This window comes from Plecotus auritus, assembly GCF_963455305.1.
Source record: "Plecotus auritus genome assembly, chromosome: 4".
In the NCBI taxonomy this organism is placed as follows: domain Eukaryota; kingdom Metazoa; phylum Chordata; class Mammalia; order Chiroptera; family Vespertilionidae; genus Plecotus; species Plecotus auritus.
The window spans coordinates 40,603,160-40,618,223 of NC_137775.1; the positions used below are offsets into that span (position 1 = coordinate 40,603,160).

Below are 15,064 nucleotides of genomic sequence, written 5' to 3' on the forward strand. Positions count from 1 at the left end.
ACATGCTAACTAACACTGCCTTATACTACAGGCACACCCTCTGAGAAGTAAAAGTGCAAACTTAGATGCCTACCCTTCCCTCCCCCTATTTTACCTCACCTCATCCTACTCCCTTGCTGGTAGTGGATTGAAGGATTGAAGAACTGAAGGATGGAAATGGAAGTTATCGCTGAGTAAAAGCTGGGAAACTTTCTGTTTGCACCACCCAAAACTAGTTTTAACACACTTACCAACATCTCCATAAACATAGAGGCCCTTTGGAGGTTTGCTCCTTGAAAAAAGCTGCAAATTAAGAACAAATTATAAATCTCTAACATGGAAATCATTAAATATCATCATATACATAGTGTTCCTAACTGTGCTATATATACATGGCTAAAATGGACTATTGTGCACAATAAGTAAAATAAAAACTTGATGTAAAAGGCTGGGAAGCCTAACTTAGGTTTCAATACAGGAGGCAAAATGTATAGCGGTCCAGAGCAGGGGCTCTGAAATCATGCAAGTTTACATCCCTACACCATCTGCTAACCATGTAATCTTCCCCCTCTTTCCCAATGAGCTCTCCAAACAATGGCAGCCTGGCTCATTCTCAGCAAGCAACAGATTAGAATTTTTCTGGAAAAACTAAATGATATCCAGCCATAATTGCTGCCCTAGGCCTGTCCTGCCCATGACTCTCAATGTCGTCCCTTTATTCGATCTTTATTTGAAACATCTGCTGTGAACTGCTTCCTGCCAGGACTTAGATACACACCCAACCCCTAAAATGCACAGACATAACATTAGACAAACAATTGAAAATGTGAACATGAATAAGTTTCCCTAATGACCAGTGTAAGATCTGTCCTGTTACTTGTATCTTAGGAAATTTGTAGAGGAGGTGGAAGATACCTTTCTATGGGGTATTTGATGAGTCCAATGACACTGCATTGTACCACTGAGCAACACTGGCCGGGCCATTGTAGATTGTACAGATGGTAAACTTAAGGATGATGTTGAAACATTGTGGTAACCTGTCACCTTCCTCTGCTAAGCATAAAAGATACAGCACAAGAGTATTGGAGTTGGACCCAAAAGATCTGGTAAAAATTCTGGTTCTGCTACTTATTAGCTATGTGACTCTGGGTAAGCCTCATCAACCCTACAATCTGCTATTTCCTTATCTATTGGGTGCAGGGCAGAGCACAGGGGAGTTTCCACTCACTGCCTACTTCTGCATACCTAATCACAAGGCCCACTCACTCACAATGAAGACTGGAAACTACATGTGCTTACTGATACCAGCTTCCACCCAAACTTGTGGCCATGAAAAAAGAAACCTTGCACCCTTTGACACACCCATCTCAAAGACCTGAATAACACTAATATACACTCTAGATATTTTATATTTAAAAACCAAATGAATCAAGAATTCAAGACAGGCAGCCCAATTACAAATATAGTCCATATGCTAAGCCATAAAGAAAACCTCAATAAATTCCAAAGAATCAATGTACTCCAACTATAATATAATAAAATTAGAAATAATGGAAGAACAGCTAAAAATAGAAAAACCTCATACTAAGATATTGACCTTCCCATCACATTCACCCAGACTTCTGAATACTACTGGAAAAAAGGTCTGAAAGGCTTGCAGACTGCACCCTCTTACCAGTCCCTCCATATTGTCAACAATTATTTCCCTGGTTAGTTCACTCTCTTTCTCCACAGTGATGCTCTAGAACAGGGGTGGGCAAACATTTTTACTCGAGGGCCACAATGGGTTCTTAAACTGGACCGGAGGGCCGGAACAAAAGCATGGATGGAGTGTTTGTGTGAACTAATATAAATTCAAAGTAAAGGAGCGGAGGGGAGAGCAAGAGAACCCTCCGCTCTTTCGGCTCCGTGGGCTGGATGGAACAGCGGAACGGGCCCACGGCTGCTCAAGAACCTTTTCAGCTCCCTTCATGCTAAACTACACTTCCCTCTATCACTTTCAGCAGATAGCTCCTCTTTCTTCACAGGGAGAAAACAGGGGCAGTAGGTTGGAACACCTTCAACTTCCTATATGAAAGTAATCCCACCCATATCTGTACCCATCCTTTCCTCTCTTCCTCCTGTGACAAAGGAAGATGATTCCTCCCCCAATACAACCTTCTATCAATTTCTGGATCTCAGCCCCTCCCCCCAACCTTCTCAGGAACCGCAGCCCATTAAAGTAAATTTTTCACTTCTCTTATAATCATTCTCTTCAACATCTTTATAAATATCTTCCTATGAATGTATTTTTACAATCTTGAAGTGTGATGTTTTATAAGCAAAAACTATAAAGGAAAAGATAGCTACATTAAAAGAAGTGGAGTTAAACATTTCTATTTGGGGAAAAAAATGTTAAGAAAGGTAAAAAGACAAACTGCAAAAAAAAGAAACATCCTATATAATAAAGAGGTAATATGCAAATTGACCATCACTCCAACACACAAGATGGCTGCCCCCATGTGGTCAAAGATGGCTGCCCCCATGTGGACACAAGATGGCCACCACAAGATGGCCAGCAGGGGAGGGCAGTTGGGAGAGACCAGGCCTGCAAGGAAGGGGAGTTGGGGGCAATCAGGCCTGCAGGGGAGGGCAGTTGGGGGCAACCAAGCCTGCAGGGGAGGGCAGTTAGGGGCGACCAGGCTGGCAAGGGAGGGCAGTTAGGAGTGACCGGGCCAGCAGGGGAGGGCAGTTAGGGGCAGCCAGACTGGAAGGGGAGGGAAGTTAGGGGCGACCAGGCTGGCAAGGGAGGGCAGTTAGGGGTGACCGGGCCAGGCAAGGAGGGCAGTTGGGGGTGACCGGGCCAGGCAAGGAGGGCAGTTAGGGGTGACCAGGCCGGCAGGGGAGGGCAGTTAGGGGCAATCGGGCTGACAGGGGACCAGTTAGGTGTCGATCAGGCTGGCAGGGAAGTGGTTAGGGGGTGATCAGGCTGGCAGGGGAGTGGTTAGGGGGTGATCAGGCTGGCAGACAGAAGCGGTTAGGGGCAATCAGGCAGCCAGGAGGGCAAGCGGTTAGGAGCCAGCAGTCCTAGATTATGAGAGGGATGTCCGACTGCCCGTTTAGGCCCTATCCCACCAGGATCGGGCCTAAACGGGCAGTCAGACATCCCTCAAGGAGTCCCAGATTGGAGAGGGTGCAGGCTGGGCTGAGGGACACACCCCCTACCCCCCGTGCACAGAGTTTGTGCACTGGGCCTCTAGTTTATTATAAAATAGAATTTATTTCCTTGGTAAACAAAGGGCTTTTATAAATCAATAAGGAAAACAAATACAAATTGCTTAAACATATAAAAAATACTTCATTTCATTCACAATAAAAGATATGTGCCAAAACCGGTTTGGCTCAGTGGATAGAGCGTCAGCCTGCGGACTGAAAGGTCCCGGGTTTGATTCCAGTCAAGGGCATGTACCTTGGTTGCGGGCACATCCTCAGTGGGAGGTGTGCAGGAGGCAGCTGATAGATGTTTCTCTCTCATCGATGTTTCTAGCTCTCTACCCTCTCCCTTCCTCTCTGTGAAATATCAATAAAATATATTTAAAAAAAAAAAAAGATATGTGATTTACAATAACAATGACAAACCACCATGACAAAATTCTACAGGTCTCAGAGGATATAATATTATTAAAGATGTAGACAGATATGCAGGCTCATAAACTTGTAAGAATATGAATTGCTGCAGTTTATGTTTTAGACAAATGTCCTTGCCTATCAGAATGTAAAGTACATATACCCTTTAACTGAACAACTCCATTTCTAGAAATTTATCCTACTGGAATATCCACACACATACAAGATATATTAGTATATTCATATGATGGAGTTCTATACCACTGTTAAAAGCTAATGAATTATTCAAGTGAAAGAATTTAAAAGAATGAGGTAGCTCTTATAAGAAGTAGACACTCTCATTATTTGCAGATATGATATTGTATATAGAGAACCCTAAATATTCCACCAAAAAACTACTAGCACTGATAACTGAATTCAGTAAAGGAGCAGAATACCAAAAAAATTAAAAATCCAGACACCAATGGCATTTTTATAAACCAATAATGAACTATCAGAAAGGAAAACTATGAAAATAATCCCATTCGCAATTGCTTCAAAAAGAATAAAAATACTAGGAATAAATTTAATCAAGGATATAAAAGACCTGTACTCAGAAAATTATAAGACATTGAAGAAAGAAATTGAGGAACATAAAAATAAATGGAAGCATATACCTGGTCATGGATAGGAATAATTAACATCATTAAAATGTCCAAAATTCAAAGCAATCTACAGAGTCAATACAAATCCTATCAAGATAATAACCCAGTATATCACAAAACTAGAACAAATGTTTCAAAAACTTGTATGGAACCACAAAAGACCTCAAATAGCAACAGCAATCTTGAGATAGAAGAACAAAGTTGGAGGAATCACCCTTGCTGATATCAAACTATACTAAAAGGCCATAGAAATCAAAACAGCATGGTACTGGCAAAAAAAAACAACCAAAAAAAACAGACATATAGATCAATGGAACAGAATAGAGAGCCCAGAATTAAATCCACACCTTTATAGTCAATTAATATTGAAAAAGGAGGCAAAAACATATAATGGACTAAAGATACATTCAATAAATGGTGTTGAAAAAACTAGACAGACACGTGCAAAAAAAAAAATGAAACTAGACCACCTTCTTACATCACACACAAGAATAAACTCAAAATGGATTAAAGCCCTAGCTAGTTTGGCTCAGTGGATAGAGCGTTGGCCTGAGGACTGTAGGGTCTTAGGTTTGATTCCAGTCAAGGGCACGTACCTTGGCTGATTGCAGGCTCAATCCTCAGCCTGGTCTGGGCTCCTGGGGAGGCAACCAATCGATGTGTCTCTCTCACATTGATTATTTCTCTCTCTGTCTCTCCCCCTTTCTTCCACCCTCTCTAAAATTCAATGGAAAAATATCCTCAGTGAGGATTAAGAAAAATAGATTAAAAACTTAAATTTAGACTCAAAACCATAAAAATCCTAGAAGAGTAATACTTTCAACAATAAAGATTTTCTTTAAATCCTAGAAGAAAACATAGGCAGTAAAATCTCAGATATTCTGGTAGCAATATTTTTCCTGATATATCTCCTCCAGCAAGTGAAACAAAAGAAAAAATAAACAAATGGAAATACATCAAACTAAAGAGTTTTTGCACAGCAAAGGAAACCATCAACACAATGAAAAGACAATCCACTGAATGGGAGAACATATTTGCCAATGATACATCTGATAAGGGATTAATAATATCCAAAATTTATAAAGAACTTATAAGACTCAACACCAAAGAAACAAACAATTTAGTTGAAAAATGGGCAGAGGCACTAAACAGACACTTCTCCAAAGAGGACATACAGATGATCAATAGACATATGAAAAGATGCTCAACATCACTAATCAGAGAAATGCAAATTAAAACCATAAAGAGCCCGGCTGCGTGGCTCAATGGTTGAGCACTGACCTATGAACCAGGAGGTCATGGTTCCATCCAGGGTTAGGGTACATGCCCCAGTTGTGAGCTCGATCCCCAGTAGGAGCCAAGCAGGAGGCAGCCAATCAATGATTCTCTTTCATCATTGATGTTTATATCTATCTCCTTTCCTCTTTCTGAAATCAATAAAAATAGTAGCTTTTTTTAAAAATCCACAATGAGCCCTGGCTGGTTTGGCTCGGCGGGTGGAGCGTCTGCCTGCGGACTGGGGGGTCCCGGGTTCGATTCCAGTCGGGGGCATGTGCCTTGGTTGCGGGCACATCCCCAGTGGGGGATGTGTAGGAGGCAGCTGATCGATGTTTCTCTCTCATCAATGTTTCTAACTCTCTATCCATCTCCCTTCCTCTCTGTAAAAAATCAATAAAATATATATTTAAAAATAAATAAATAAATAAATAAATAAATAAAAATCCACAATGAGATATCACCTCACACCTCTCAGAATGGCGATCATCACTAAATCAACAAACAATAAGTGTTGGCAAGGATACGGAAAAAGGGAACCCTCATACATTGTTGGTGGGAATACGGATTGGTACAGCCACTGTGGAAAACAGTATGGCATTACCTTAAAAAATTAAAAATGGAACTGCCTTATGACCCAGCTATTCCACTTCTGGGAATTTATCTGAAGAAACCCAAAACAGTAATTTGTGCCCCTATGTTCATTGAAGAATTTATTTACAATAGCCAAGATTTAGAAGCAGCCCAAGTGTCCATCAGTAAATGAGTGGATAAAAATGCTGTGGTAAATTGACACAATGAAATACTACTCTGCTGTAAAAAGGAAGAAAATTTTACCCTTTGTGACAGCATGGATGGACCTGGACAACATTATGCTAAGTGAAATAAGCCAGTCAGAGAAAGGTAAGTACCATATGATTTCACTCATGTGTAGAATTTAATGAAACTGAACTACCAAGCAAAACAGAGACAGACTCATAGACATAGAGAGCATGCAGACAGCTTTGGATGGGGGCAGGGAGGGCAGGGGTGGAGGTATTGCACAAAAAAGAAAAAAAGAGAGAGAAGACATGGACAACAGTGTGGTGATTGTGGGGGCAAAGGGAATGGGTGGAGGTGGAAGAGGGCATGGAGGGTATAAATGGTGATGGAAAAAATTAAATTAAAAATTTTTTAAATGTGGGAAGATTAAAAAAACAGTTAACATTATGTTCCATTTGTTAAAATAAAAAACACAACAACACAGTTTGAAGTTGGCAACTAGAAAAATTTTATTGAACCATACACTTTGAGTAAATCCTGGCATTAATTTGGACATTTTCAAACAGCCATTAGTTCCAAAATATATCAGCCTTTTTTATGTTTATTACTAAAAATCAATTTAAAATCTTTTTAAAAAATAATCAACATCACCCCCTTCACCCCAACTTTAAAAAAAAAAAAAAAGTGAAACTGCTAGGTTTTTCTTTCAGCCTATGAGCACTGTGAAAAAGACATAATGATGCTGGGAGCCAAGAGGTTAGACCTCTGTGAGAAAAGCAGGATAGCCTGGCTGGTGTGGCTGAGTGGTTTAGCATTGACCTATGAACCAGGAGGTCACAGTTCGATTCATGATCAGGGCATATGACCGGGTTGCGGGCTGCAGAAGGCAGCCGGTCAATAATTCTCTCTCATCATTGATGTCTCTATCTCTCTCTCTCCTCCTCCCTTCCTCTATGAAATCAATAAAAATATATTAAAAAAGAAAAAAAAAAGAAAAGCAGGAATTAGGGGCTTAAAGAAACCAAAAGGGAAGCAATTAAATTTGCATGAGGGTGATTAAGGAAAAACTATAGAAGGGAGATAGCTTGTGAGCTTACAGGTTGAGTAAAAATGAACAAGTTATTCTAGTCAGATGTAAAATAGAAAAAGCTATACTAGTTTGGAGGAAAAGCAAAGACATTCTAATAAAAAGGCAGGATGTCCAGTTAATTGTCTTCGGTGTGATAATGTAACATAGTTATGTAAAAGAATATCTTTGTTAGGAGATACATAATGATGTTTTCAGGGTCAAGTGTTATGATGTTGTAATTTACTTTCACGTGATTAAAGAAAAAATATATTTCAAGAGAGAGAAAGAACAAATGGAACATAATGTTAACTGTTAGTGGATTTACGTGTAATTGTGAAAATTTTTCAAAATTAAAAAGTTGGGGGGAAATAAACCACAAAATTTGATAAGGTAAGTAATTAGTATATGACTTTTACTTTTGAATTAAATCTAAATTATTCTAAAAGTATCTGAATATTGGCATTTTAGACAACTGCTTCCAAAACTTTTACCAAAATTATTCCTTTAACTACTGCAGAGTAAACATTTGTCATCCATCATTCCAAATATTTTGATTGAATCATTCTAACTTTATCCATTGTTCCTTATATCAAAATTCTAGTGTTAAAAATAATCCAGCATAATTCTCATCAAAGTTATAAAGTAAAATAGCATGTCCTCTGTCTTTCTGGGTTACTATCCACCTGCTTCTGTGGCATAATTTCTATTAAGACAAGTAGATAATAAGGTTGGTCCTGTTAGAATAAAAAGAGTTTTCGAGCCCAGCCACTGTGGCTCTTTAGTTGAGCGTAGACCTATGAACCAGGAGGTCACTGTTCTATTCCTGGTCAAGGCATATGCTGCGATTGTCAGCTGGAACTCCAGTAGGGGGTGTGCAGGAGGCAGCTAATCAATGATTCTCTTTCATCATTGATGTTTCTATCTCTCTCTCCCTCTCCCTTCTTCTCTGAAAAAATATATTTTTAAAAAAAAGTTTCAAATTTATTTAAAATGCAGCAATACTACTTTTCCTGTTACTTCCCACTCTCTGCCATTCCACTATTATCTCCTAAAATGACAGAATTAGAGACAATTATTCCAGCTGGAATGCTGAGCATAATTATATCTTTTAAAAACTAGCATTACATCACTCTCAACATAGATCACTTTTTGATAAAAGTATATCACTTCAGGTTTCTAAGATCTTTACAAACTAAAAACAGAACTATATGTTAGCACCTATAAATTTTCTACAAATGAAAATCTTTTTTTAAATGCCTTCAGCAGATTTGCAAGAGAACCCTCTTAACCTAAAGTACACCAATTTGTTCAGTTTACAAGTATAATTAAGTCTATTTAAGTACTTAAGTAACTAGCAAATGTGGGGGGGGGAGGGGAGAGGTGAGCTTAAACCTCTAAGACAACTAGCATAAGATGTGGCTCTACTTCTGATTATAACAGAATTTGAAGATGCAAATTACTTTTTAATGTCTCATTCATTCAAGCAATGAGCATGTATGTGTAAGTGCCTATATGTGCCACTGGGAAACAAATGACAGGAGGCAATTTCTTCTGCAAACCCTTCCATGTCACTCACTCCTAACTGATAATCTGATTCTGGACTAGCTGAGGTGAAGCTGCACTAGGTATGATCTACTCCAGTTCACCACTAATTCAGAAGGATGCCCAGGACATAAGCATAGTTCTCAAATCAATGTGGAGTTCCTCAAAAGAAAGATGTGGACGATAACCCTCAGTATGAACCTGGCTGAGGTTCTGAATTTGAGAAATTCAAGCAGCCTTCCAGGCTTCTTCTGACAACACAGAGGGAATGAGAACACACACACAGCCACAGAGAGGCAAATGGATATGGGAACATAACCTCTCAGATGGACACAAGGAGAGGCTGACAGCAACCAGAACAACTGTCTTCTGAATCAGTGAAAAATTACTGTGTGAATCTTCAGTGAAGGATAACCTAAAGATGCTTCCTTCTCTAGAGAATCGTCAGGAACAGCACATGGGAAAGGCAATGATGAAGAGCTCAGTAGCTGAAACAGATTTTATGGAAAAATAACGGAAGAGAAAGGAAAAATCTAACTAGAACATAAATCAAAATCTATCACATCCCACCACTTTTCCAAATACAACGTGCCACACACATATGTCCTTCACCAAACGATTGGCCTTCATCTGAAAAGAGATCTTTTCACTCCCCTCTACTCAGATTCTCACTCTGGCTACCTTGCTTTCCTCCCCACCTCCTCCTCCAAATCAAAGTCCTTGTTGCCAGTGATTTCAACGGACAATTCTTGAAATGAATTCTTAAAATTTCCTACTCCATAGGGAGAAACCAAGATGGCGGCATAGGTAAACACCTAAACTGCTGCCTCGCACAACAATTTCAAAACTACAACTAAAAGACAGAACGGACACCATCCAGAACCAAAGGAAAGCAGGCTGAGTGAAAATTCTACAACTAGAAGGAAGGAGAAAAGCTCACAGAGAATTGGAGGTACGGCAAAGGGGCTTTGTGCGCGCAGAGAGGAAGGGCGGCTGAGAGCTTGGCTGATTTCCTCTGGCGGAAGGGGGAAGGAAGCCTCGGACCGCGAGCTGGGAAAGGCAGAAGTCTGAAGGCGCACACGGGCCAGTGCGCACAAAGGCTGCGGAGGTAGCCATAGGCTTTCCCTAGTGAAAGGGAGTCAGAGGATCCTGACTGAGCCCCAGTTCTGACTGCAGTGAACCCCGGTTCCAGGCGAGCCCCTGGGGACCCACGCTCTTGTGGGGGGAGTCTGGACTCTCGGGCGGAGACTCGGGAGCCGGGGAAGGCGGAGGACTGAAAGTGCGCACACGCGCCGCGCCGGTGCGCACAAAGGCTGCGGGGGTTGCCACAGGCTTCCCTAGTGGAGGGGAGTCAGAGGATTCTGACTGCACCGAGCCCCAGTTCTGACTGCAGTGAACCCCAGTTCCAGGCGAGCCCCTGGGGACCCACGCTCTTGTGGGAGGAGTCTGGACTCTCAGGCGGAGACTCGAGCTGGGGAAGGCGGAGGACTGAAAGCACACATGCGCGCAGGGGCGGGGCTGACAGGAAGCCAAGACTGAGACTCCACCCCATCCAAGCTGAGCACAGAGGCTATTGCAATTTGGCAAGTCTAATCCTATAAGGCTGTCTCCAGCACCGGGCTTCTCCCAGCATAGACACAGCTGATCCTTACAGCCAACTGGCCCGGAGGTCAATTCTTCCCAGTGATACCAACAACAATAAAGACTTAATTACAACAAGGCTGTACACACAGTCCACAAAGGGGTGCACCAAGAGTGTCCACCTCAGGTTAACTGGGGAAGCAGACCCACTGGGCCATATTGGAAACCTAGCACAAATATCTACCTTACCAACTCAGGGATTCAGTGAAAATGCGGGGTCAAAGAATCAGATCACAAACGAAAGAAATGGAGGAAAACAAACGACTGGATATAGAATTCAAAACCACGGTTATAAGACTTTTTAAGAATATCCTAGAAAAGGCCGATAAATATAACGAGACCCTCGAAGATATGAAAAAGGACCAACTAGAAATTAAACATACACTGACTGAAATAAAAAATATTATACAGAGACCCAGAAACAGAATAGAGGAACACAAGAATCAAGTCAAAGAATTGAAATACAAAGAAGCAAAAAACACTCAACCGAAAAAGCAAAAAGCAAAAAAAAAAATCCAAAAAGTTGAAGATAATGTAAGAAGACTCTGGGACAACTTCAAGCGTACCAACATCAGAATTATGGGGGTGCCAGAAGAAGAGAGAGAGCAAGATACTGAAAACCTATTTGAAGAAATAATGACCGAAAACTTCCCCCACCTGGTGAAAGAAATAGACTTACAAGTCCAGGAAGCCCACAGAACCCCAAACAAAAGGAATCCAAAGAGGACCACACCGAGACACATCATAATTAAAATGCCAAGAGCAAAAGACAAAGAGAGAATATTAAAAGCAGCAAGAGAAAAACAGTTAATTACCTACAAGGGAGCACCCATACGACTGTCAGCTGACTTCTCAACAGAAACTATGCAGGCCAGACGGGAGTGGCAAGAAATTTTCAATGTGATGAATAGCAAGAACCTACAACCAAGATTACTCTACCCAGCAAAGCTATCATTCAGAATTGAAGGGCAGATAAAGAGCTTCACAGATAAGAAAAAGCTGAAGGAGTTCATCACCACCAAACCAGTACTATATGAAATGCTGAAAGGTATTCTTAAAGAAGAGGAAGAAGAAAAAAGTAAAGAGAAAAAATTATGAACAACAAATACATATCTATCAACAAGTGAACCTAAAAATCAAGTGAATTAAAAACCTGAGGAACAGAATAAACTGGTGAATATAATAGAATCAGGGGCATAGTAAGGGAGTGGGCTGATAATTCTCAGGGGGAAAGGGGTATGGGGGGGTTCATGAAGAGAATGGACAAAAATCATACACCTATGGATGAGGACAGTGGGGGGGAGGTAAGGGCAGAAGGTGGGGTGGGAAAGGGGTGGAGGGGAGCTATGGGGTAAAAAAGGAGAAATAATTGTAATAATCTGAATAAAGATTTATTTAAAAAAAAAAAAAAAAATTTCCTACTCCATAAATACGTTCTGTCAAAGCATTTTTCTAGCCGACTGTCTATCTACCAAGAGGTTTTCCTGATATTCTCTCCTTTGAGCTGTATTTTCCACGACCATCCTCACATCATGAAAATAAAAATTACCTTTAGAGTTGACTCAGTCTTCACACAAACCCTCTACTGAACATCCTGAACTGAGAAGAAACTTGAGACTTTTTGTCTCTCTTCAAAACTAATTTTCAATTCTCAATATTAGTTTCCAAAAAATTGCTATTATTGAAGTAATATACTTTGCACAAATGGAAACTTTAATCAATAATTCTCAGAAGTGTTTTTATAAAGTTTATTTAAATTTTAATTTTGTTGAGTATATTATTTACATTTTATTATTCTCTCTATAATAAAATGGGGTCCAGCCGATCAGGACTGAGCAAGACAGTAAATATTACATTTAACTAACAGTCCAATACTACAGAAACAATGCAGAATTTATGTAATACTGAAACTGTTACATGACAGTTCAGATATTGGACACATATGAAATGGCAAAGCCACTCTATATGCCAAGAGCAGTATCTTATATTAATTTATTTTACCAGTAATAACACAAATGAAAAAATAACTTGAATATATTTTTAATTGGTATTTAAAAAAAAAACCATGTTGAACAAATTGTCTTAAACATAGTGATACTGCTATTTCCCAGGAGCAAATAGTTAATACATATAATCTTAATTATATAAATTTGTACCATATATATTTTGTGGTTTTATATTAATTTTAATGTATATAATCACATTTGGAATCTAGTCCCAGAGTAAATCAATAGTAATTTGATTCATAAAATTTCTATGTAAGAATCAGAATTGTAAGTGCTAAGTGAAGCAATAATATAGAGTAGAATAAACTTATATCCTTTTTAAGTGGGCACTCAAAGACAGTTCTCAAATGTATTTTATACCCACCTGAATTTTTGTACTTAATTCACTGAGCTATAAATAACTGCTTATGACTATTCTCTATGCTGAACAAGGTATCACTAAAATAAAAAATGTTCATCTTATTCACATCTGTATCCTTGACTCCTGCATGGAGCCTAGCACATAGTGAGAAAAAACTCTCCTTTTGTTTAATGGGATTTCCTATATAACAAAAGCCTAATATGCTAAGTATCTGGTCGTCTGTTCAACCAATCAAAGCATAATATGCTAATGATATGCTAAGGCCATTCAACCACTCGCTATGACGTGCACTGACCACCAGGGGGCAGATAGTCGACCGGTAGGTTAGTTTGCTGCTGGGGTCTGGCCAATCAGGACTGAGCAAGACAAGCTGGACACACCCTGGAGCCCTCCTGTGGTCCCTCCCTAGCTGGCCAACCTTCCGCATCCCTCCCTGGCCCCAATTGTGCACCGGTGGGGTTATTTGGCCTGGCCTGCACCCTCTCGCAATCTGGGACCCCTCAGGCGATGTCAGAGAGCCAGTTTCGGCCCAATGCTGCAGGCCAAGCCAAGGGACCCCACTGGTGCACGAATTCGTATATACAATAATTCAGGGTCCTTGATAAACAAGAAATACATATTCTAGCTATGATAGATGTTTCTGTAAAACTAAAAATCATTTGCTTTTCCCAGCTACACAATGGAACTACTTTCCTCAGGGCCCATTACGGGGATGCATCAATTCTCCTTTTGATGGCAAGAAGACACTGGCTAATTATTTCTCCAGTACATGAAATGGGCACATTACCTGGAAGATAAAACATTATCATACATGGGGTATAAGGCCAATATTAAATGGAGACATAACTATATACCATACATAGGACTCAGAAACAACTGGCATTCATAAAAAATATTTAAGGCCTAGAAGATTCAGATTATGAAACTTTAGAAAGAGAGGGAAAATTCCATTGCCAAAAACCTCTAAGATATTTCCTATGCCTGTCTTTCTGAGCACTGTGCTAATAATTCCCCTTCCTCCGTCTATTTGCAAGAAGCAAATGCTGACTATCAAGAGTCTAGAATTACATTATCAAGAAAAGTTGTAATTTCCACAAAGTGATAAAAAACAAACAACTAACCTGTTGAAATATCTCACAATTACACTGAAAAATATTTTTACTATGGAATATAAATGGGCTAAATTGGAGAAAATATTAAACACCTGGTTATCTATCACCCAGTTTTATCAAATCTTTATATTTTAACATATTTATTCCAACATTTCAGTAATAAAACATTAAGTATAGTTGAAGTCCTACTTTGTGCCCTTCTTCCTCCAAGTTAACAATCCTGATTTTGAAGGTTATCATCCCTAGGCTATTTTATTTCAGAAATACATTCTAATTTATTTATTAATTTTGTGTTATCCATTAGTTATCCCCCCAAAATTGACTCTTCTTTGTCCATTACTGGTTTGTTCAACTTTTTTCCTATTATTTGGTAGGAGTCCATTATATATTCTAGATAGTAATCTATAGGCAATTATTTTTTATGCAAATATTTTCTACCACTGTGGTCTGCCTTTTCACTTTTTCTCTGGTACTTTCTATTTAGAAGTTTTAAATTTTAGTATAGTCAAATATATCCATCTTTGCCTTTATAATTTAGTATTTCATATCTTGTATAAGAAATACTTTCTTTTCCTAAGTTCATAAAGAACTTTACTCTTATTTTCTTCAAGAAGTTTTACTTTAAATTAGTACAATAATTCTATAGAATTTATTTTTTGCTTAGAGAAGTAGGTACTTAATTTTATTTTACTTTCAATGTAGATAATTGTGTCATCTGTTTATTGAATAGTCTATCTTCCACTAATTTTCAGTGCCAACTCATTTATTTATCAAGTTTCCATGTATGTTATGAGCTATTTTGTCCCATTTTTTCTGTTTGCCTATATAATGGGACAGTGAACAAAATAGTTCTGCTGATTACAGTCAGGCATATATAAAGGGAAGTAATGGGAGATAGGTTGGAAAGATAGACTAAGTACAGTTCAAGTAGAATCTTAAATACTTAATGGTCTCCCTCTAGCTTTCAAATCTAGCCAGGTAGCAGTCATCCAGAATAGAGGTCAAATTATGGCCTGTGGGCCAAAATCAGCCTGACACCTGTTTTTGCAAATAAATATTTATTGGAA

The 15,064-nt window shown here is 39.3% G+C and overlaps 1 protein-coding gene across 5 annotated transcripts in view; it reads right to left on the reverse strand.

The window, feature by feature from the left end:
- Positions 1-15,064, reverse strand: part of AFG1L (AFG1 like ATPase) — a 180,525-nt gene that overhangs the window by 125,932 nt on the left and 39,529 nt on the right. For 3 of the 5 annotated variants that reach the window (XM_080664233.1, XM_080664235.1, XM_080664234.1), the window contains exon 3: positions 231-282. The exons of the other annotated variants lie outside the window; for them this stretch is intronic. In XM_080664233.1, the coding sequence (XP_080520359.1) occupies positions 231-282 (52 nt within the window). The remainder of the gene's footprint in view (positions 1-230; positions 283-15,064) is intronic. 5 annotated transcript variants of the gene reach the window in all.